This window comes from Takifugu flavidus, chromosome 15, assembly GCF_003711565.1.
Source record: "Takifugu flavidus isolate HTHZ2018 chromosome 15, ASM371156v2, whole genome shotgun sequence".
NCBI classification, from domain to species: Eukaryota; Metazoa; Chordata; class Actinopteri; order Tetraodontiformes; family Tetraodontidae; genus Takifugu; species Takifugu flavidus.
Window position 1 is genome coordinate 13412231 of NC_079534.1, and position 22510 is coordinate 13434740.

At 52.1% G+C, this 22510-nt stretch overlaps 1 protein-coding gene across 1 annotated transcript; it reads right to left on the reverse strand.

The window, feature by feature from the left end:
- Positions 1–253: 253 nt before the first annotated feature.
- On the reverse strand, positions 254–20688 carry sntg1 (syntrophin, gamma 1). The gene is made up of 19 exons (XM_057055948.1): positions 20161–20688; positions 15669–15863; positions 15261–15310; positions 13379–13513; positions 12771–12827; positions 12559–12616; positions 12439–12482; positions 12114–12155; positions 11829–11931; positions 11140–11222; positions 10829–10959; positions 9684–9813; positions 7046–7084; positions 6203–6319; positions 4184–4255; positions 3721–3873; positions 3542–3634; positions 1749–1859; positions 254–1683 (listed from the first exon to the last, which is right to left on the reverse strand). The coding sequence occupies exons 3-19, from the start codon at positions 15285–15287 to the stop codon at positions 1501–1503; spliced, it is 1578 nt and encodes a 525-aa protein (XP_056911928.1). The 5' UTR covers positions 15288–15310; positions 15669–15863; positions 20161–20688; the 3' UTR covers positions 254–1500.
- Positions 20689–22510: the final 1822 nt, after the last annotated feature.

The following is a 22510-nucleotide window of genomic DNA, read 5'->3' on the forward strand; positions in this document are numbered from 1 at the left end:
AGAATGTTGCAAGAAAAGGAAGAATAACAACTGTTTACATGGACCTAATTATAAGCAGAAACCCAGTCAGACGCACCTTAAGGGTGATTTAATGCATATGCTCTGCTCCATTATTATTCCTCCAGTATTTTACTGAGCTACATTAAAGGATAAATCACAATATGCTGCTGTGGTGTCTTGGCCATCGGAAATTATGTCCCAACATGGAGATTTCAGAAAAATCCCTGCAGAAGGAAACCAGAGCGGGGCCGTGTTGAGAAACTGCCTTTTATTACCATGGTCATGGTTATTATCACACAGCACATTTGTTAATAAAACATCTGCAGAAAAATATCCCTTCGCTCCGTCGAGCACAAAAGCGTCACTCTGACTCTCTTTGCATAGACTTCACCGCCATTAGACTCCCTCGGAGCCTTGAGTCATCGTAACAAGGCGCCGAGCACTTCGCTGACCCCATTTCTTTGACCTCCCTCCACCGTTTACGTCCCCACGGGCCTGTTTGGCTTCTACTGTCTAAATGGAAGGTAAGAGCGCGACTAGCTAATCGACCTGAACTCTTGAAGACGCTTCAGTTGTCACTCTGCTGCTTTTACAAACAGATTAATGTGGAGCGAGGCTGCAAGACGCAGCATTTCCATTAATCCCCACACTTTCTACATTATCACGTATTTACACATTTAACAGGAAGTTCTGGAAATACACCTAAGAAGGTCTTTTTGTTGTTTTTTCTCTCCTTTCAATTGGTCCGTAGAGTCGGCGGTAAAGTCACGAGCCATCTGTCCGGTCATCTCTGACGCAAATTAAAATAAAAATTAATCCCTCGAGGTAATCCCTGAAGCAATCGCTGTAATTCATGTCTTTGTGGCCAGAAGCAGAACAAAAGCCTTTTTGATCCTGCTTACAGTTTGTGAGAGTGGTGAACCTGATTATCAGAACTGGCATTTGCAATTAATCAAGTAAAACTCAGATGTTTTGGCGAAGAAAAATCTATATATAGAGAAAAAGAAGGGACTTTATTGAATAGGCTGATTTATTAACCACCAAACCACCAAAACACACTGTTTGTGTTGGATTCATACAGTTGTGTTGCCGGGTAGATTTTAATTTGGTTCTAATTATAGACTAGATCAAAGGCAAAACTCTTCAGATCAAAACACAAAACCAGCAAAAAAAACTATAATACTGACACCACCACCACCACCATCATCATCATCATCATCATCAACTCTGCATCCTTGTAGTTCAGGTGTTTCGCCTTCCAAAGGTGAATAAACAAACTACAGTGGGGGAAAAAACGGGTGTGTTGATCTCATGTCGGGATCAGGAGGACACGTTTACGTTCAAAGTTCTTTTGAGTCTTTTCTCAAAACAGAGGTTTGTATTTTGGGTCCATAGTTGTTCCAGGAGCAGCAGAAAAGTCGGCGCTATCACGCGTAACACTCACCGCAGCTGTCCTCCGCCGTCCCTCCTGCGCGCCGATGTCTCAGAAAAAGGCGCCCGTCAAGTGGCGTATTTGAGTTTAGGCGTCTGTGAGTTACACGAGATGGCGGACAGGGAGGGGAAGCCGGCGGTGGTCGCGGTGCCTTGACTTTCCACGAACATCGGGTCCAGACAAGCGACTTTGGCGGCGAAGAAAGCGTGGATGCAGTGGAGCACGGCGAAGAGGTTGGAGAACTCCAGCTCCTGTAAGAGAAGCAGAGTCAGCGCTCGCCACGGGCCCGGTTGACCTGTCATGCGAAGTTAGCTACCTTGGCCTCGATAGACTTGGAGTCTTGATTTTGGAACAGAAACTTGATTTTGCTCTTGCCGTCATCGGACGATCCCTTCAGCTGGGAGAACTTGTATCTCCACAGCACGGCCTGGAATGTCAAGATGGACGAGGTTGAAATTCCCTATTTTCTCCAATTCGACGCGCCACGTGGAGACTCGGCGCTGCGTCAGCAGATCGGGCGGATAACGGCCGCCTGAGACGCCAACCTGTTATTCCTGCCACTGGGAAATTTAACAAGCGGCAGCAATCTCACCTGAAATAGCAGCACTTCCTTCGCAGATTCAATTAGCGCCGCGGTGAATAAACCGCGCGCGGCGAGCCAGGCGACAGCCAGCTCAGGTAGACAGCTGGCGGCGCCGCTCGCGTTAAAAGCACATCTGGTTGGCAGCATTCTAAAGCAGGAGAAACTTCCTGTGGCTGCGACCATCATGGCGACACCAGCCTGCTTAATTATGAACCGAAGAACAGCGTTTCACACGGCGGGTGTAGCTAACGCCGGTGGGGCAGCGTAGCTAACGCCGGTGGGGCAGCGTAGCTAACGCCGGTGGGGCAGCGTAGCTAACGCCGGTGGGACACGCGTCGAGTTTCCATTCTGAGGAGATCACAGCAAATGTTTTTAAATGTGGAGTGAATAAAGGTGGAAGTGTTCGCTCAAATACCTCCGACGGGACAACCGTCATTAGCGACATCTGCATCGTGAGTGGCGTAATGGCAGATTCCTGACTGATGCTGCTATCTCGTCTAAGCATTAACCTACATCAGTCATCTCCCTTAATAGGGCTGTGCAGGTGTGTGTGTGTGTGTGTGTGTGTGTGTGTGTGTGGTGTGTGTGTGTGTGTGTGTGTGTGTGCTGGAGTCTGTCCCAGCTGCCTTCAGGCGAGAGGCGAGTTAAAACCTGAAGGTAAAATCAATAGAGGATGGGTCAATTGACCACTTTTCTCCAAAGATATTCCATAATCGGGGCTGCTGGAAGGACTAACTGCAGGTTTTAGATTAGTCAGCTCAGGTGTTGTTTCCTTTTCAACTCATTTTTGGCTACGGGTTGACCAAAATTTGCCGCGTTGGCGGGATTTTTAGAGGAATATTAGTGGAATATTGGCAGGTTCTGACGTCCATGTTGCGTTTGTGATTCGGTGCCGAGAGGAAATGCTGCCGTGGCAGCGACAGACGGCGGCTCCACACCTGTGCGGTTCCCATGCTTTTAAATCACCCGTCATTCTACAGTCAGCACGCCACGTTCCCGATTCGCTGGTTCTGTCAGACTGCTACGCAGAACAGCTTAAAAAACCCTCTCAGTCAGGGTGGAACGTCTGCCCGGCAGCGCCTGAGCCAGCAGATTACAGCTCCACTCCTTGTACAAAGCGATGTCTGCGCTCTTTCGGATTATTTCTAACACAGTCGGAAATCCGCCAATAGCAGCTCTCAAAGTATAGAAGGAAAAAAAAGCAATCTAAACATTGTCTGCAGAACATATGGATGGGGGGAGACAATAGTCTGGCAGCGCGTCGCATCCTTGAGAAACACAGATGCTTCGAGAACACGGGGCCAAACAATATGGCGGAACTCGCCACTCTATTGTTTGTTCCAGTAACGTGCGCTGTTGGCGGCGCCGCCAGTCATCTGAGAAGTTTGCAAGGAACCGTCCCTATGCAGCATCAGAGGCAGAGGATTCTGGGTAGGCGACTGTGTAGCACAGGTTCCTGTCTTTTCTGACAGGCGGGGACGTTTGTTCCGCTTTCTACCGAGGACTGAGGAACGCCGCGCACCCACCTTTGATGCCGCATCAAAGCAGACAAAGCCCATGCCGAAGTCGACCGTCAGCCCCATCAGGTGGCTCTCCATGATGCAGGCGTAGGTTTTGCACTGCGAGACAGGGCGGGAGGATGTGACGCCGACGGGAACAAAACCCAAAACGCCTCCGTGCCCGCGCGGTCGCCATGGGAACGCACCTGTATCCTCTCCACCTCCAGGAACGTGGCCGTCTGGAAAGCCTTCTCCCAGATCAGCAGCTCGCAGTCCAGCTCCACGCTGAAGAACATGTCCTCCCCGCTCTCCGTCTGGACGCTGAAGCAGTGTTTCCTCTTGTCCAGGAGGTCGTTGTCCTGGAACAGACGGACAGCGGCCAGGCCGATCAGCCACAGGTGAACGGCGTGGAGCCTCAGACTCCCAGGCAGCATCTGCTCAGGGTTTCTAACGACTTTGGAGACAGAAAATGTAAATAAAACCTCACACCACTTATATAATATGCTCGTCTATCTCGGAGCCCTCGGTGGGATTAAGGGTGAGGTCGACTGTAAATCCATATATATGGCCGGTCTTCCCGCTTTCCTCGGATTTCTGCTCCCTCTTTTTTTAACGAGTTGGGTGTGAGGCCTCGCTAAAGCTCCCAGAAATGAAAAAGAAAGCCCTCACCTTCAGAATCTTGAACATGATCTCGTAGAGGGTAAAGCTTTTTTCCGCTCTGGTCCAGTCCCAAGTCGTCACCTGAAAGCAATGGAACACGTTTTCCGTTCGCTCCGTGGTGCAGGAAAACAAATATTCCTTTAATTCACATTTCCTGTTCCAGCCCAGAACAAAGCGAAGCTTCGAGCTAATTTATGCTGCCGCAGAAATGACAAATGGCAGCTTTTACCAGCCGCGGCCGGCAGATTTTCATCACGCGGACCCAAAGCTGTCAAATATGTCTGTCGTCACCCAGGACGGGGGCTGAGACCGGCTGGATTTATAGGTCAGCGCTTGTGTGATTCATTTTGCAGGGAAAATTGATGACTGAGCTTAAATATTACACCACCGGGCAGCTGCTGCTGCTTGACTCTTCACCTGATCTTATGCGATGAGGATAAAACTGTGGGGAGCGTCTATGCCAACAGGCTGCTGTTGCAGAAACAGACGCTGAGATCTAACCCGCCCGTCCTAGTGGCCACCCGTGGTACTGCAGCTACAACTGCACCTGTTAGACGGTGAAACGAGTGAATTGTTTCCCAAAGGTAGCCACGCATCTCACTCACAATGAAACACCTTAAAGACCTTTTTAAAGAGAACTTTTTCAATCCGACGAACCAGATCAAACAAACGCCAAGACAACGGTTTGGATGTCTTTTATTGGCCAAATAAACTCTGTGGAAAGGGCCATTCTACCACATTTTTGTATCTTTTCCAGGCCCCACCGCTCGTTATCCCCAAGACTCAGTTATCTCTTCCTATATAAGGAAAAGTAGGCGTGGCTTAATAAGGCTCAAGTCCAAAAGGCTGCCGCGGCCTGGCTGGGCGGCAATGGAGCTAAACACAGAGGACAATGTGTCCCTGGCCGCGCTACTCGGACACTCACTTCACTCAATTACACCCTTAAAAAAATCCAATGTTAATAAAAATCCAATGTTAAGCACCCTTTAAGCAGAGATCTTTTTATCCAGACTGGTCTGGCTTCGTTCGAACCGCTACGCAGCAAATTCCGTATTTCGCAGTCAAACCCTTTTCAGTATTTACAAGCAGGACATTGTGTGCTTCCTAAACACAAAACAGACCCGTCTCACCAGGCCCAGGGGGACACGGGAGGACGACCTGGGCCTCCCTTCGCCAGTCTCATCCAGGTAAATTTGGTACACAGGGCTGGCATTTTACAGACGGCTTTCACACTTTATCCCAGGCGTCGAATGTAAAAACGGAGCCAAAAGCCCCAGAGTCTGTCTCTCTTCTCAGTCCTCCTCGGGTGGAGGGACTCCATTATGTCCTGCCCGAAGCTCGAAAAAATTCAATATTCTCTCCAACGTTCAACTGGATGGTGCTGGGAGGTGTGTTATGTTTCAGGCCTCTTGTGCATTTAACATGACCTCAACTTGCCTACATGAACCACTGTAATAACAGGCTAACACACATGTTATAAAGCTCACTGAGTGGTTTTTGAGTGTGGCTGTGCTGAAATGTGCATTTTACAGGCCAAAAGCAAGTTCATGTATTTCAGATTTGCCATTTTTTACTGGACTAACGCGACACAAAGTGCCATCTTTGTGCCCTTTGTCAGGTTTTTCTCAGCAGAACTCTGAATCGGCCCATCAGAAATAGCTACGATCAAAGTTTCTGCAGGGCTAAAAAAGATGTGAGAGGATAGAAATAATCATAAAGTTGGGCTCCTGCATTCAGGAGCATTTGAATAAGTACATTCAAACCCACTGGAGGGATATTTGTCATATCTGCAGTGGTGCTGGAGACATCGTGCTAACAAGCGTTCCCTCATCTCACAGCTTATTCCATTAATGTCAAGCAGCTAATCCATCAATCCCTCCACATCCACGCCATCTCTTCCAGCCCTTCATCTAGTCATAATTACCCCATTGGCCGGCAGAACATAAACACATTTAATGCCATCATCAATCAAAGGAATATCAATGTGGCCCAAACAACTGAGGGCAGATGAGAAGGGCGCCGGCTTACGGGAGGAGCTGAGAACTTGAAGAGCGAGGATCCCCTCAGGGCGAGGAACTTTGGCGAGTACATGCGGTCCTGAACGGAGTCCTGCTCCTTCTCGTCTACCCAGCCCATGTAGATGATCTGTCCCGGAGACAGGCGGACAGGTAGGACACAAGGTTAGAGTTTACGACCTTCATCTTGTCATCATCATCATCCTCATCCAGAATTCATGGTGGATTTTTGTAAAGATAAATGAAATCAATCAGATCTGAGTCTTGTTTAAAATAATAATAAAGACAAGCATGATCCACGTTGCCAACCACCACATGAAAGCTAAAGGTGGGGAATAAAGAATTCAGGAGGAGAAAAGAGGTTAGACCAACGGGGGGAGGGAGAGAACGTGAACTTCAGATGTTCTGGGACAGAACTTCAGCCCTCATCAGCATCAGTGCTCATTAAAGCTCCGCGGCTGCAGCCCAAGCTAAGTCTCTCCCTATTTTCTTTAATATTTTTTTTTCTTCTCGGTGCGTTTTCTGGAGACGAGTGAGAGATCGGGGACGTGCGTCCTCGTTTGCCGTCCTTTATTTACGATAGGAATTGCTAAGTGAGCGCGGGTGCCGCCGCCGTTCTCTCCTCCCCACGTGTGAGCTGAAGCGTGAGTTAGCGGCGACGGGCGCTCCGCTTGTTACTCTGATGGTCTCTCGGTGGGTTTGAATGATGCAAAGATTGTGCGCACGCTGCAACGGCTGGCGAGACACGAGTGCGTCCTCTCCCCGACTCCCCGAGCGACCCGGTTCTATTTACTCCTGATGCTGATGATGGCGGACAGATTACAGAAAGAATTACAGTCCGGCAGCAGCAGCTTACCTGCTGATTGACGGGGAAATTCCGATTAATCTTCTTCACCTGTTAACAAAACACATCAATAACTCGTTAAAACGTCTCTGGCTAACGAGCAGGCTCCAGCTATCACGCTCTGTGGAACATAAACCCCCGGATCGGAGCATCTCTGCCAACCGCCGAGCTGAAGTAATACTTTCTTTGTCAAAGCAGACAAATTAAGAAAGGAGATAGATGGAGTCATTTCCAGAAGGACCTGAGGCCCTTTCTAAAAAAAACCCATTAGAAAAATCCATTCTGGCTACTAAAAGTGCTGGAAACCACTGGGAGAGCAGTGAGGCTTTAAATTAAAACATTCCGCTCAGATTACAGGTATCACCGGCTCCTAATCCGAGCTACGCAGCACCGGACCGAGCCGGACCGGACCGAGCCGGACGAGCTGAACCAGGCATCCAGTCATGTCTCCATGCAGCTGCGACCTTGTTGAATTCCACTTCAGCGCCGAGTGAGTGGAGGCGGCAGGCTCCGTACAACGCACATCTTTTTATCTTTGGGAATAATTGCTGCACTATATTAGCGCTGTGGCCTCAGAAAATGGCATCTCGCCACATCACCACGACGGCGTTTTGGTTTTTGACACCTCGGTGACAACAGAGCAATGATGAAACTCACATTCTAACCTTTGTTCAAGACTTTCACAGCCAGTAAAAGAAGTTTTAAAAAAAACAACACACTTACAGGACGTGGACGGGCACTTTTGGAACACAAACATTACTGGGATAAACTTGATTTATAGACACGTTTTCACCCCCATAACACGCTAATGTGCAGAATAAATAATCCCATATGGACCCAGATGCTTGTCCCCTTAAAGGAAAACATTTCTTTCAAGATATCAATTTATAACACAGCCCAGACCGGGTTAAACACCATCTAGGACATGTTATTAAAGACTAAAGTCTCCTTTTAGAGCCTCCCTTCACCCTCATATACAGTTCATACCATCATCTTAGTCACTTCCTGTCCCGGTCACATGACTGTCACCTGATCGCTACTCCGGGATGTTTAGTACAGGACACCATTGAACATAAAGATTTTATTTTTTATTAAAGCCAGACCAGATATTCGTCCGCCTCCAACACAGATGCGGTGGACTTGAGGGCGTGATGGTGGTGTGTGACAGTCGTGTCCTGGTGGGCTCCGACGGGCTGCGGCGGCGGCGGCGTCAGCTCCAGCGATGGAGCCGAAAGAATAAAGATCAGCGCGGCGACAGCCGACACGTCAACAAGTGAGGAGAGCTGCAGGAAATTGGAAGTATTCAAAGGCTCCTCCTCAATAGCGCATGTGGATTATTCCTGAAGAGATAGTGCAGCCTGGGAGATTTTACTATACTTCCAAGGACACCTCCAACAGAAACATTTGCATCTTGTGACTGGGTTTATTCCACTTGAATGTCAGAAGCAGAATAACTCATCCTCTTTATTAGGCATTAATATTCTGCTATTTGTGCCCCTAAATATCAGACTTGAAATGTCTCCTGTTTAGTACGCTGAGCTCATTATTTTCATTTTTCAAAAGGTCCACCGATGAATATCTGGTCTGGCTTCAATAACAACACGGGGAAATTAATTAATACCTGCCCTCAGAGTCACTCTACGGTTCATTGTTTTCTACCATATCTGTGGGGACAATAGCCCAAGCGTCCAATTGGTGACTGTTGTGTGCAGCAATGACCAAAAATTCATCAAAAAACCTAAAGTGTCTGGAATATCGATTAAAGTGATGGAGAAGAGGGACGTTCATGCCATTCCCGCTCCGCGGAGGAGGGATCTGACTGTGAACAGCTCCACTATTGTCCCAAGAATCACCGCTTCCATGAATTCCATCATTAGCTTAACTCTCTTGCAGGGATGCGCCGTATTTGTCCGTCTGATCGGATCGTTTCCGTATTTCACCTTTAATACGGAGCCGATGGAAACGAACGCATTTTGTCCATTTAACGTTCCAACGCTGTGGGTGGCGCTATAACATCCGGCTAAAACAGGAAGGAGGCGCATCGACATTCCTGTCATTCCTCGTATGCTAATTCCTCATTCATGCTAATATGGAAAGTTTTCCCGGTACTAAATCCTCCTTAAAAGCGGTTTCATTTGAGCACAGGCTGCAGGAAGCAGGTAATATTTAGCCGAGCTTTAAAAACGCCGTCACTGAGCCACGTTGGAACCTTTAAGAGCTTTAAAATCTATTCTCTCAGCAGAAAACCCTGCATCCATCCCGGCTCCCGGCTCATTTACACCTCAGTAAATACCCCCAGCAAGAAACGCCATTTTCTCCATTTACTCCAATTAGCCGTCTTTACGGCAATTAGCCCCTCTCACCCTCACGTGCGCACATCAGGACGTGCACGTGTGTATGTGATAACTAGAAGTCACCGATGGCTCCCCACTGGACGCAGGCGTCGACTGAAAACACACAATCTGTTGTTTCCCGTCATTGTTTCAATTTCTCCTGGTGCATTCTGGGAAAAAAAGACATCTCATGCTTCTTAATGAACCTGCCGCCAACATCACTATTGTGCACGACGCGGCCCCTAGAGGGACGTTAGATGGTCCCCAAACTGAGAAGCAGCTCCTGTGTCCAGCGAGAGCGGTTGTCTGCTACTCACGTTGTGCTTGGTGAGGCTGGAAATGTTGCCGGATATGGCCTGGAGCCAGTCCAAACAGTCCTCAGCTGTGGGAAACTGGACGACGCCACTGCACACTCCGTCCACAGCTATGACCTGGAACGCGTTTTTCCTGAAACGGGAGACGAGGAAGAAGGTCCAGAAAGGTTCGGATGAGGCCTGGACAGATCGCTCCGAAGGCATCTGGGAATTTTAGTGTCAATAAGCGGCGCTCCGTGTAGCTCTTTCTCCAATATTGGCTAATTAACCCGGAGAAGTGAACCAGCTGGGATGGGAATCGAGTAGGATTACTCAGATTACTGAAGGTTGAGTGTGATGGTGCGTCACCGATAAGGGGGGACGTCTGGACCTGCCTTCAGGACAGGACAGGACATGTGAAATCTAAAAGAAGCTGCAGGGATATGGCCGGGATAGCGGCGAGGCTCCGCCCCCCTGCTGAAGCTGCAGCTGCCTGGATGACAACAAGGACACGCGGAGCAGCAGGACTCAGCCCGGCCGCACTCAGCCACCCGCGGCGAGCACAGCTGGACGGCGGACAACAGAGCCGGAGCGGCGCGGACGGACACTCGGGTCGAGTTTTAATGGAGCGGATAATCGGCGGCGGCGGGGTTTGAAGTAATCAGCTGATCTCAAAGCAAAGGCGCTGTTATCCACCCAAATGGCAGAACTCAAACAGAGAGGACGGTTTAAGCCGCGCTGGTGGCGCCGCTCCCCCACCTCCCGCGACGCTCCAATCCCAGCCTTTAGTGTCCGGCGAGGCACCATCGACAGCTCATTTGTTACAGATTTTCCCGCTCGGCGAGGCCACACGGAAGACAATCAGAACAAGAATAGCTTCTTTTTAGCCGCAGCGCTAACGACAGCGCAGCATGAATGTATATCACGCGCGCTTAGCCGCAGCTACAGAGTGACACAGAAAGCTCCATCATCATGGCGGGCTCATTCCACGTGCTGCCCGGCGCCGACCCGGGGCATTCCTAACAACTCTCTCCCGCATACTGAAACGGGTTTGAGCGCCGGCGTTCCGAACGAAGGCGGATCCGAGCGGATGAAACTTGACCGTCAAACGTGAAAAGGTCAGGACGGTTCAGAACCGCCGCCCTCCGACTCTGGGAACGCCCACCCACCTGCAGGAGTCCGAACCCGGGCTGTACCGGGACAGACGGGAGTGCAGCAGGGGGATGAGGCGGAGGTCCACCCATCTCTTCTCCCAGCGCAGCGCCGGTGACGTGGGCCAGGATGAGCACGACAGCGTGTCCTGGAGAGGCGGGAGGAACAGATTAACCAGGCGCCTCCTCCCGACGGCGCCCCGCTGCTGCCGACCGAGAGGAGCTGAGTCACGCTGCTCCGTGCGCGCCAGAGGGTCCCGATTTCAGTCATGCAGCCGCGGTTGCGTGGAAACGAGCGGACGGTAATAGAAGGGAGATGAGGAACACACCGTGTTGTTAGGATGGTAGTTCAGGTGAAGGCCGCTGTCGCAGAGAGGAGAGGAAGTCCCGCTGCTCTGGTCGCTGGGGATGCCTGGAACACACACACACACACACACACACACACACACACACACACACACACTGTCGGAGCTTTATAGACAGGCTCTGCCCCCTGTCCTTACCCTCCCCCGCCCATCCCAACGCTCTAACTGAACCTCAACCATGAAACCAGCCTCAAACCATCTTCTGGAGCCGTGAACCAGCCAAAATGGCCCCACGTTGCTCGTGAGACATTTCGGCGCTCAATAATCCACAAACACGCGCGCAAAACAAAGCTAATTAAGCCCCGGCAGCGACTCCGTCTATTCCTAGCGCGGCGACTCGCTGCGATCAACCTATACGAGATATTTTCTGCTCGCCGAAGCCTCCCGCTCTGTATTCTGTCGACCGGCTGGTCAACCTGGCCTACATACGAATATGAAAGGACTTTATGAACGCTTTGATGTCTGATGAGGGGCTAACGCTGTCTCCTGGAAGAGCAATCAGTCGCACCACGAGTCTTTGTCATCTTTTCATGTCCCAATTCCTCTTTCCCGCTCTCAAAGACGCATCTTTATCGCTGTTTTGGTTAAGGAACCGAATTCGTAGCCGAGCGTTCCTTCCGGGATCGACAAGTTCACTTCACGGTCGCTCTTACACGTGCAGTCCTCGCACAGCGGCAGCTTCAGGAAGGCCGGCGTCTTCTTCAAGAAAGAGACCGTCAGCGTCACCTCTTCGCCGGCGTTTCTCAAAACCTGCACCTGCGGGAGTCGGACACCGAAAACATGAAGATGAAAGCGTGCGTACGGATGCACTCCTGCTCCTTAAACAGCCAGTTTGGGGCAGAGAAAAGGCAGCTGGCTTTACGCGTCAAGAAGACGCAATTAATCAGGCGAGACGAGATAAGCTGCTGGGAAATATGAGATGCGTGCTGACAGCTTACCACTTCCTCATGGCGATAACTTCGTACATTTATTCCGTTTATCTGCAGAGAAGCATAACAGAGTTACCCTAAATATCGCCGCCGCTCTATCTGCGCGGTGATTAATGAGGCGAGCGCAGCCGCCGTTGTGGCGCCACGCTGTAAACAAGCGTCACGCCCACAGCGGCCTCTGCAGGGCCTCCAGATGTTCCCTGACGTTAGCCTGATTGATCGGGCAGAAATGAAGGTGGGATAAACTGGGAGGCGTCGTGGAGTTAGCAACGACCCGTGTTAGCAGCGATGCGCGGCGGCGGCGAGGATGCGCGGTCCGATTTCTGCATCTCACCTGCAGGATGCCGTCGCCGATGAAGAGCAGGCCGGAGAGCTCGGCTGGGAAAGAGGGAGAGAGATGAGCCATGGGAACGCCCGCGTTATGCTAGCTGAGGCAGGTGGAATCACAACGTACCTTTTTGTTCTTTTGATATCTTTGATATCACGACAGGGATTTTATGCTCCGCCCCGCCCTGAGGAGGCAACAACCAGATGGAGATGTTCAAAAACAGCCAGCGCGCCTTCCCGCCGAAGCCGTCACTCCAACTCGAGAACGATCGTTAACCATTCAGACCTAATTTGGAGAAGCTGGCCGGAATGGGCCTAATCGCTGGGGATCTAAATTACCTTGATGCTCAGGCCAAAGCCTCCGATCGTCTGCCTCCTGATCGTCACCGTCCGCTCCTGGAAGACATTCAGTTGGAACCAGAAAGAGTTGAGAGTGAGGCAGAGCGCGCGTGCACGGCTGCTGATGCCAGAAGCGAAAGTCGAGCCCAACAAAACGATGATGCTAGTGGAATTAGCCTTTAAGAAGGGCTCTGCTTCTCCGGGCGGCTCAAAAAAAGCCACAATTTGGGGATTACTGTCACATTTCTCCCTAACGGATGCGATATTTCGTCATATTAACTTCTCCAGGCTTCTTTTTTTTACATTTTTATTGACACAAGGATTCATTTTTGGGAACTCAACGTCTGCGCACTTTAGCCTTTGGTAACGAAGCCTCGGGATGAAGCCTTCGATCTGTTTGTCTGAGGCGGCGGATCTTTGAGAAAGGTCACGTCTGGGCTTGACTTCTGGGGGAAACGGCGAATTCTGAACGCGGAGATAAAGTTGTCACATCTATATAGATCCCGATCCGGCGGGAGAGAGCGCTGCCGTGATTTAGGGGGGATGGATGAGCTGATGAGCGCTGAGATAAACACCCGGGACGTTCGCGCTGTTTCAGAGCTACTCACGCTTGAGTAAAACGGCTCTCCGGACACGCAGATGACGTCTTGCTCCTGAATGGTCAGAATGTCTTTGGCCAAGTGTAGTCGAATATTAAATGGCTCCTCATTACCTTCTTGCATCAAATAAATCCCAGTCTTTGTCTGCAAACAGTCGGAGAGATAAAATCATTCATCATCCCTCCCTGAACAGATTAACTGGCCATGAAATGAAATGAGAAGGCCGTGTGCAGCGCGAACATGGAAATCAGGCATCTGGGCGATGCTGTTTTCTTAACCCCCCCCCCCCCCACTTGTGAATGCTAATGTCGTATAATTCAGCCCTCTGAGTAAAACACCCCAAACCACGACTTACAGACGGAACCGTCGAATCACCGTCTCCGATAATGAGCCGCCCTTCCAGGAACGATCTTTTTTATTGTGAGTCACGCTAACTTTAAACCCCCTTCTGTTCAATTTGCGTCACCCCTCTGGTTATAACGTGTCAAAGAGCGCGCCTGTGTGAAGAGCGCCTGCTTTCAGTGACGCATTTAAAACATGCAAATCCGCATACATTTGCATTCCGCATATGCTTCCTCCTCTGTGACTAATTAAGATGCTTGCCCTGTCCTTGAGTTAAAAAGGACCGGAAAAAAGGAACCACCTTCACCTGACAAGACTGCTAATAATAAAAGGAAGGGGAAGGAAGCGCACCACTGTCAGCAGACTTGTCGCTCTGGGTGCGTTAGCTGCGCGGTTGCTATTTTTAGCGAGGGTATCTCCGGTGCAGGTCATCGCCGACTCAAAGTCGGGTTTTCAGAGCACCTGCGACGAGGAGCGCGAACGTGCGCGCGAACGTGCGAGCTCCGCTCTGCAGAGCGGCCGACCCAGGAGAGGCATTAATTCACATTATAAGTGAGGCGCGTGTGCGCGGGAGTCATTAGCGGTGCTAAATGAGGGCAGTAGTGCCATAACGGTGCAGACGGGCTCTCGCGCGGCTGAGATATGACCTGCTGTAGCACTTGTGTTGAACATAATTAGCCCTAATCCCTCACGCTGCATCATGTCTCCACAACGAGCCTTCCAGAGTTATTATCTACGCCGTGAAGCATCATATGTAGCGAAAGCCGCGTCGCGCCGCGGCCGAGCTGATCCTCCCGCCAAAAATGACAACAGCACGGGCGACCAGGGGGAGGCACAGGTTAAGAATCTGCATAAAAACGCAGGTTTAAAATGCCAAAGTTGATAGAAATTATTTGCTGAAGGTGAAAAAACACACTTGGAAGAGAAAATGAAAGGGTTAGAATGAAGCCAGCCGTGGATTGAAAGGCCTTTCACATTAAAACTGTTATTGAATTTCTGTAGTCGAGGCCCCTCACAATTAAATTAGTCTCCATGGAGATGGGAGGTGAGGTGAGTCCAAGCAGCCCCAGTGTAGTTGTGCTACTTTTGTCTATCCCTGCCGTTTAGCATGCAGGAAAACAGCGGTATTTTCATCCTGAGCGACCCGTTAGCATGCTACCTTCTCCAAGTCCCCGCCGCAGCTCTTCTTGTCATATCTTAAACAACATTCCGCACAATACCTGCCCCCGGGATGGAATGACGCCAGAGCAGCCATGCAAGAAATGAAACAATTAGGTGGAAAGCGCTTTGCCTTTATTCTCAAATAGAAAAGTTAGCCCGCTGCTAAACGCGGCAGCTGCCGACGCTGACGAAGAGACGAGGAGCCGCAGACGCATCAACGCCCACTTCTCGATATCATTTGAGGCATCGCTGAGCAACGGTGACATCGGGATGTTATTTTTGTAGGTGTGTACTTAATCCAGGGATTTGCATAGCGGCACCACGGGTGGTGTGTGTGTGTGTGCGTGCGTGTGTGTGTGAGAGCAATATTACAGTGAATACTACAAACCTCTTCATTTGAAGTCTTGAAATCCATGTGCCACTCTGCAGTCAGGGATGCTGCAGCGGAGAAACGAGCGAGGTCAACGAGTTGTAATAACAGTGAATAACACATCCACATCCTCATGCAGAGGCTTGAAGGAAACAGATTTTTCGCCTGCTCTTCAAAACTCAACACAAGTGTGCCCAGAAAATCCACTGAGCGCTCTCGGGAGAGAACCGGAGCCCATTAGGTGTCAATGAATAATTCATTAGCGAAGGTGAGAGTCAAGCTAGCCTAATAAATGTTTCAATAATGAGTCCGCTGCTCCAGAAATCACAGGTGTGACCACATGTGACGCCTTGTCAGCAACCCTCCAGCCGCCTGGTTGACCAAAAGACAGCAAAACCAAAGTCCGACCCAGCGCCGCAGACCCACCTCAGAAGAAAGGCCCCCAGCTCCTGGTGCTGTGAGAGCTAGCCATGGTGCAGCGAGCTGAGCCCTGAGCTGAGCGGCGGCAGAGGGCCCTCCCGGATCATGGCTGTCCAGGCCGTCGACCTTCCTGCCGGAGTTTTAGGGTTCACAGCAGGACCGGAGCGTTGCTGAGGTCATCCCGGTGGTGAAGGTGGAGCTCTGCACGGGGCAGAAACAGCAAAGTGATGGAGCAGGCAGGAGCCAGGCCACCTCTTCTGACCCTCCCCGGTAGAAACCCCACCATGCAATCACCTCCTCCGTGTTTCTAAATGTTTGCCTTCGGAGCCGGGGGAAGAATAGCCCATTAAAGTGTTTGCTAAGTCGCGCTAACGCGAGATGGAGGGCCTCCTCTCACGAGCGAGCCGCTGGCGCCGCGCCAGCTGCGTGTTTATCTGCAGTGTTTCGCCGTTTCATGCATAAATCATCGACTCTTGATTATCCAACAGTTGCCTGGAAAACAAACTTGCGGATGCGTTCGGAAGAGTCGACGACGCCTGCGGATCATCAAACTTTTGTTAAAAATAGACCTTAGCTTTGTTAGCCGGGTTTGCTCGGGTCGTCCGTTGGAGTGCACGTCGTCATTACTGATAATTAGTTTCCTGAGCCTCAAAAAAAAAGAATCATTTCGACCAGCTTTGGTTGATGTTAAACGCTGATGTTCAAAGTTCCTGCGCATACGTGTCACATGACCCAAAAGGACCCGGTTCCGCTCACAAAGAGGCCGTTGATTGTAGGAGAACGGCGCCGCTAAGGATCTAACGCACCGACGTGCTGAATAAGCCTGAGAAAGGTTGTTGCGCTGCCTTCATGAAGCTAGTTTTATTCAGCTGGAGGTCTGAAGAGTCTCGGCGGGCTCTGAGAGCGACCGCGGCGTGAAGAATCTCTTAGCGGGGGCCGTTTTCAGTCAATGTGAGGCCCGGGTGGGGGGACGGGCCGGGTCCACTCCCACCTGACTGGTCCCTCTCACACCTGTAGGTCAGCCTTTGATGCCTTCACTTCTTCTTTGATGATTTTGTGCTGCAGCTGTCCATGCTCCTGACCTCTGACCTCTCTGTCTCGGCCTCCCCTCCCCCATACGAGCCTGGTCCTCCTCCTTCCTGTTACATCGGAGCTTTTTTGCCCCCGCGTGCAGTTTTTCTAGAGGCTCCTCCTCTTTGACGGGACGCTTTTTTCTCGCACGTTTTTCGGATCTCGCTCGATGGACGCGTTCGCCGTCGGCTCCCCCCGCGCTGTTGTTTTGTGGTTGGTGTGATCTTTGTTTGCTCTCGGTGGGGGTGTAATCACTGCAGCGTGGAATGGAAGCTTTAATTGAGGGGGGGGCGTCGGATCTCGCCCCCCTGGGCGACGGGATCCCGCTCGTGCAGCTGCGCGCCACTTTCCAATTGACACGTCGACCGTTTTCGCAATTAAATCAAGCGCGACTTCGCTCTGCAAAATCGCCGGCGATAATTTGTCGCTTTTCTTTGCGAGCAGATTGTTTATTCACGATTCACGTTTATTCCGCTCCTCCACAACGGAGCGTTAAATAAAGCGGCAGGTTCGGAATCCGCCGGCGCGTCGCCGTTTCTGATTCTTTTGAATCGTTCGTCACAAAAAGAATCACATTTTCCGTTCCCGCCGCCTCGTAAAGTCGATACCTGAGCGGCGGCGCCGGCCGGCGGCGCCCTGGGTGAGTGATGAGCCCGGGAGTAAATAAGTGATGGACCGATTATGGACTGCTGAGCCCGTAGCGGCGGCTAATTTGATCACCTGTGCTCACCTGAGCCAGACAGAAGCTGATCCTGGAGCACGTTTACTGACACGTGTTCTCCTGTCGGGAACGTGTCGGGAGTCACGTGTTAGCGTGGATGAGGGTTCGCGGCCCGGAAATGGCCCCACGCCGCGCGCCACACGGCCGAGGCCCGGTCACGGTGCACAGCGGCTCGCTAGCTAAATGTAAATTATTGAAATCCGGACCGACGCCCGTCTGCAGGAATTATTAACGGATTCAAACTCGGGAAGCGGCAGACCCGGTCCGACCTCTGGTCCCAGAAGATCCCAGCGTTCCCCTGAGGGGAATCTGGCTTTTCCTCTTTTAATGAACGCCTCATTCGCCGTTGTGATTAAAGATATGAAACGTGAACGACATCAATCCCGATTCCTTGGAGCGCGGCCGTTTTTGTAGAACAAGACGTTTTAATGCGATGGATCCATCTCGCTGTGGCACCGAACCAGAAAAACAGCACCGGCGTTGAACCGAGAGGCTAATCGATTTATCGTAATTAACTTCCCGTGTGCAGAAACGCTTCAGAAGTGTAAAGAGGGACCAGCACGACCTTCTGCAAGCGTCAGCGAGTCAAAAGAAATAGAAAACCGCCGCCACCTGGGGCCGTTTCACCGCTCACAGGTTGGACGGACTGTAAAAAAATGGGAACGGGAAATGCAGCAATGCGATTTACCGCACACGAACGCCTCCCGTCGAGGACCCTCCGCATCCATCACGGGTGACCTGAAATTGTCCAGCGTGAGCTAGCGACGCGCCTGGAAGCAGCCAGGCGCTGCAAATGTGGGCGTAAGGATGATGTCGCCGGGCGTTTCTTAGGTCCGCTGCCGTATATCCGACACTTTACAGCCTCTTTTCCTCCAATGATCACCTGGCGTGCACGAGGCTGTGGTTGAGTAGATCTGCAGCGGGCCTCTAAATGAGGTTTTTATGCTAACGCACGATTAAGATACGTGTTTCTGGGCTTCCCTCTGACAGTTTGGCGCCTTCAGCTCCATTAGCCTCTGGTGGCTAAATGGTTTTCTTGTTGCATCACTGGGACTCAGCGGGACGGACCGGCGATATTTTCTCCCCGCCCTGACAGAGACCCCCGCGGTTCCTCTCACTGGTGCAGCTCATCCATCACGCCACAATCAAGGCCCATCAGCCTCTGCTGCGCGAGCCGAACATCTGGAACAGGGCGCCGGACCACAGCGCCTCTATAAACCCCCCCGCGGAGGCAGAGGGACCCATTCATTTTTCATCTCTGCTGCTCGCCGTCTGCAGCGCCGCCACCGTAACGAAGACGTCTGATGTCGACGGGACACGGGCCGGATGCTAGCGGGAAAGACCCAGAGCGCTCGAAATTTATTTGCTCAATAAAAACGAGGGGAAAAATGTCCTTTTCCTTGAAGGAGGGTGCGCTGGTACGGAGCCACAGGGGCGCCGAAACCACTGCGAATGTGTTCTCATGCATAATTGATGCCAGCGTACGTCGCCGGTAACGCTTCACATCATCATGCTGGAGCAGTTCAGACGGCTTAACCAGTGCAGATTTTTAAATGATCCGCTGGGATCCGTTGGGGGGGGGACAGAAAGAAAACACAGCAGGGTATCGATTTCTCCTGAAAGATGAAGAGCGAAGGGATTGTTTGATGGCGGCAGCGATTCCAGGGCTGATCGATGCCCCGCGCGCCTCAGATTAGCGGCTGCGCCGAACTTTTTGACGGCTGCCCTTTTTTTTGTTGCCCTGTTGAGTTGGATGGGGGGGGGGGACCTGAATGACCCCATTTGGCTCAGGCCTGACTTCCTGCCTGTGTGGCTCTGTCACTCGGCCAAATAGCTCTTTGATTGAAGACACAAGTGGAAGCGGGCGGGGATGGGGGGGGGGGGGCATAAAAGCGTCAATGACATGTCAACATCTTTCCACTTGCAGGAAGTGAGACCCCCTCCCCCTGCATCAAACAGATCACTGCTGACCTTTGACTGGTAGAAGGACCAGCCCTGCTCAGTTCAATACATGAGCCAGATAACACTTCCACTGGAGGGGGGGGGGGGGGGGGGGGGGGGGGGGGTCTGCATCCTTTGAGCTTCTCCTGACACCCAGCATCGTTGGCTGTCACTGACGCCTGACTGTAAATTTCAAAACGACAAGCCTGGTAGTTTAGAGAGGAGCTGTGCAGCCTTCTATGATGCTAGCGGAGCAGCATCAGCAGCCCGGAGCACTTCTCAGCTTTACCACGCGCACACGCACGCCGCGCAGACACGGGAACCGTTTCAATAAAGACCGGAATCAAAAGTGCGGAGTGGAAAGAGTGTGTTCATGGTCGCAGCGGAGGCGAAGAGCTTCTGCTCCCGCACTGAGGAGCTGCGGGCGTCCGCCGGCGTCTGTACCTGCACCGAGCCCGCACCGAGCCCGCACGTCCCCGCCAAGGCAACTGTTTAATCCGGTGTCATCAGTTCATCGGGGAAGTGCTGGGCGCACGACGCAGATGTGGCCGATCATCGCGCACGCACCCGCTCGCAGAGGTGACTGCTGCGCATTTCGGTGCGCAGCATCAGGGGCGATTTACATCGCAACAAAAAAAATAAAAAGTGCATTTTACGCAGATTAAGGCTGCGATTCACCGCTGTTGGTCAAAAGAATCCCGCCTGTTGGGCAAACAGTGCGTCAATAAGCTGCATTTCCGGAACAATAAAGCCTGTTTGTCTTACCTGGTGTTCTAGTAACAGGTGGTGATGTCTTATTAGATCCCTCGTGTGACGGCTCGTTTTAATTTATGCATCGCTTTCCACAACCACAATGTATCCCTTGTGGCAGCGTCGCCCACACGGCATCCTGGTCCACTACTCTGTGGCTGCGTGCAAGAACGGACAGAAAGAGAGATGGAAAAGGGAAGAACAACGAGCCGCACTCGCGTAAAAACCGAAGCGGAATCGCTCCGCGTTTCCCGGCCAGCGGCAGTTTCAGGGCTCCCTCCGGTCCGGGTTCGCCGCTCCGCGTCCGCCTCCCCTTCGCATCGCGCTGCCAAAATGACTGAAGCTGGAGATTCGCACGCGCGCGTGTGCGCAGCGGTCGGCGTTTACGCGACGCGACTCCGGATCCATGAATATTACATGGCCGGACTTTTCCGTGCTGGTTCCACAGGGGGGGAGGAGGAGGAGGAGGAGGAGGAAGGTCTGCCGCGCCGCTCCACACGCAGGATCACCTCATGTGAGGCGCTTCTTCCCGCTCTCATCGCATTTGCGTGCACTGCGGTCCAGCGTGCGCGCCTGTGCCTGCGCGCGCACGTGTGCAGGTATGTCGGCATTGCAAAGTTTGGATAGATCTGAGTTTGGCGCGAGATTCTTTTGTCATGGATGATGGTCAGCACCTCCAGGGACGTTTCCTCCTCCCGTGTGCCCACCAAGCGGGAGGACTGACCCTTGACCTCCGCCCAAACATGCCACCAAGAAGAAGTGCTGAAACATGGCCGTGCCTCTGGCATTAACTCTGATCTTTAGGGCGAACGCTTGCATTTATACTCCCAGCATGCATTTCCACGGCCCTCTGTGTGTCCCCCTGCACACCCACCCCAGTATGTGATGCCTCCCCCAAGGCCCTTGCGTGAGCAGCTGCGCAGGGACGACCAGGTGCGTCCCCGCCCGCCCCCTCCACCGCCTGCTGTCCTCACGCCAGCTGAGGACGCTCGCCCGCTTCTTCACGTGACGCCCGTCGACTCGCCTGACATTTATCGTTGCCCGGCTCTTCCCTCGTAAGATTACGAGCGTGTGGCATTTCGGGGCCGAACCCCAACAGAGATCGAGCCTGGAGGTATTCTGAAAGGATCCTTAATTAAAGGTTAACCCCCCTCCCCAGTTCCTCTTGATCCTCCAGCCCTGATTTCACTTCCATGGCAACCTCTTACTGTCTGTCACTGTGAGGCTTTCAGTGGCAGTCCTCCCTAATGGAGCAAATCAAAGCGGATTACGGCTCTCGCACGCTAACCCCGACACCCCAGCGCGTCACCCGCTGCCTTTTAGTCGAGCTACATCGCCATTAACACGCCTCCAACCGGGCTGACCACCCTCGGGCTGACCTCCCTCCCCCATCGGGACCCATGCTGGACATTTCTGCCGACTCATCGGAATCCTGGATCACATTTTCTCACCCATTTTAAAGGGAAAGTACGGCGCCCCGCCCACAGTATGGACCCACTGGGGCGAGCTGATGTTTGGAGGCCCTCTCATCCAGCTTATTTCCCACTTTGGGGTTCTTTTGGAGTCGAAAAACAAGAGCGCGCGTGTGTGTGTGTTGGCGCCGCGACGCTGGGCTGAGGATCTGCAGCTTCCTCTCTGTTTGATTAGTTTTTAAGCTCATAAACCCCGAACCTCTATTGAGACCGCGGCCCAGTTGAGAGCCTTGAGCGCCTGCTCCTGCGCTCCAGGCTGTTGGGCAATATTGGTTTCAAGGTGTTATCACTTTGGTTTCTCAGCTCGTCCCACTCGCTCGCCGTCCAGAGCGGCCAGGCGCCGCTACCGTGCGCAGATAACCTTCCGTTTCCTTTATAATCCACGCGGGCACAAAAGGAACCTATTCATGATCGGCAATTATGTTCCCCAGATAAGATAAGCAGTGCACAATTAACTTAAGGCCCGTCCCAGACAGAAAGAGCTTTTCATATCTGCTGACCCAGCCAATCACGCTGCTCCAGGAGCCACTTCCCGATCCCACCACTCACGGCTGAGCCGCCTCTCCTGCTGCAGAGGTTCCAGAGAACCCAGTTGGACACAAGGGGGCGTAGACTGCCAAGTTTGCCTCCCTGTCCAGTCGAGCTGCGGGGATAAATCTGAGTGTCACGTCTGACCTTGGGAGGGGAGCAACGCCTTCCCTTCCATTCCAGGGAGGAAGCCCTCTTTGTTGGCGCAGCCTCCTCCGCACGCGCCGAGATGTGGGTGAACCAGACTCGTGCGTTGCCTGTTCATTAAATTTTGTAGGTATTAAAAACCGCCCCTGTGTCGTAAACCCCCCCAGTTAACGTCATTATGACCTTAATTACCCTGGCTGCTGTTGGTGGGAAGGCGC

Excerpts from the sequence above, each read along its gene's own strand:
- sntg1 (XM_057055948.1), bottom strand. The coding sequence starts at position 15,287 with ATGGATTTCAAGACTTCAAATGAAGAG. Across the intron at positions 4,256-6,202 it reads TCAAGTTCTCAGCTCCTCCC|GTGACGACTTGGGACTGGAC; the intron begins GTAAGCCGGCGC and ends CATTGCTTTCAG. Across the intron at positions 3,874-4,183 it reads TCATGTTCAAGATTCTGAAG|GACAACGACCTCCTGGACAA; the intron begins GTGAGGGCTTTC and ends CGTCTGTTCCAG.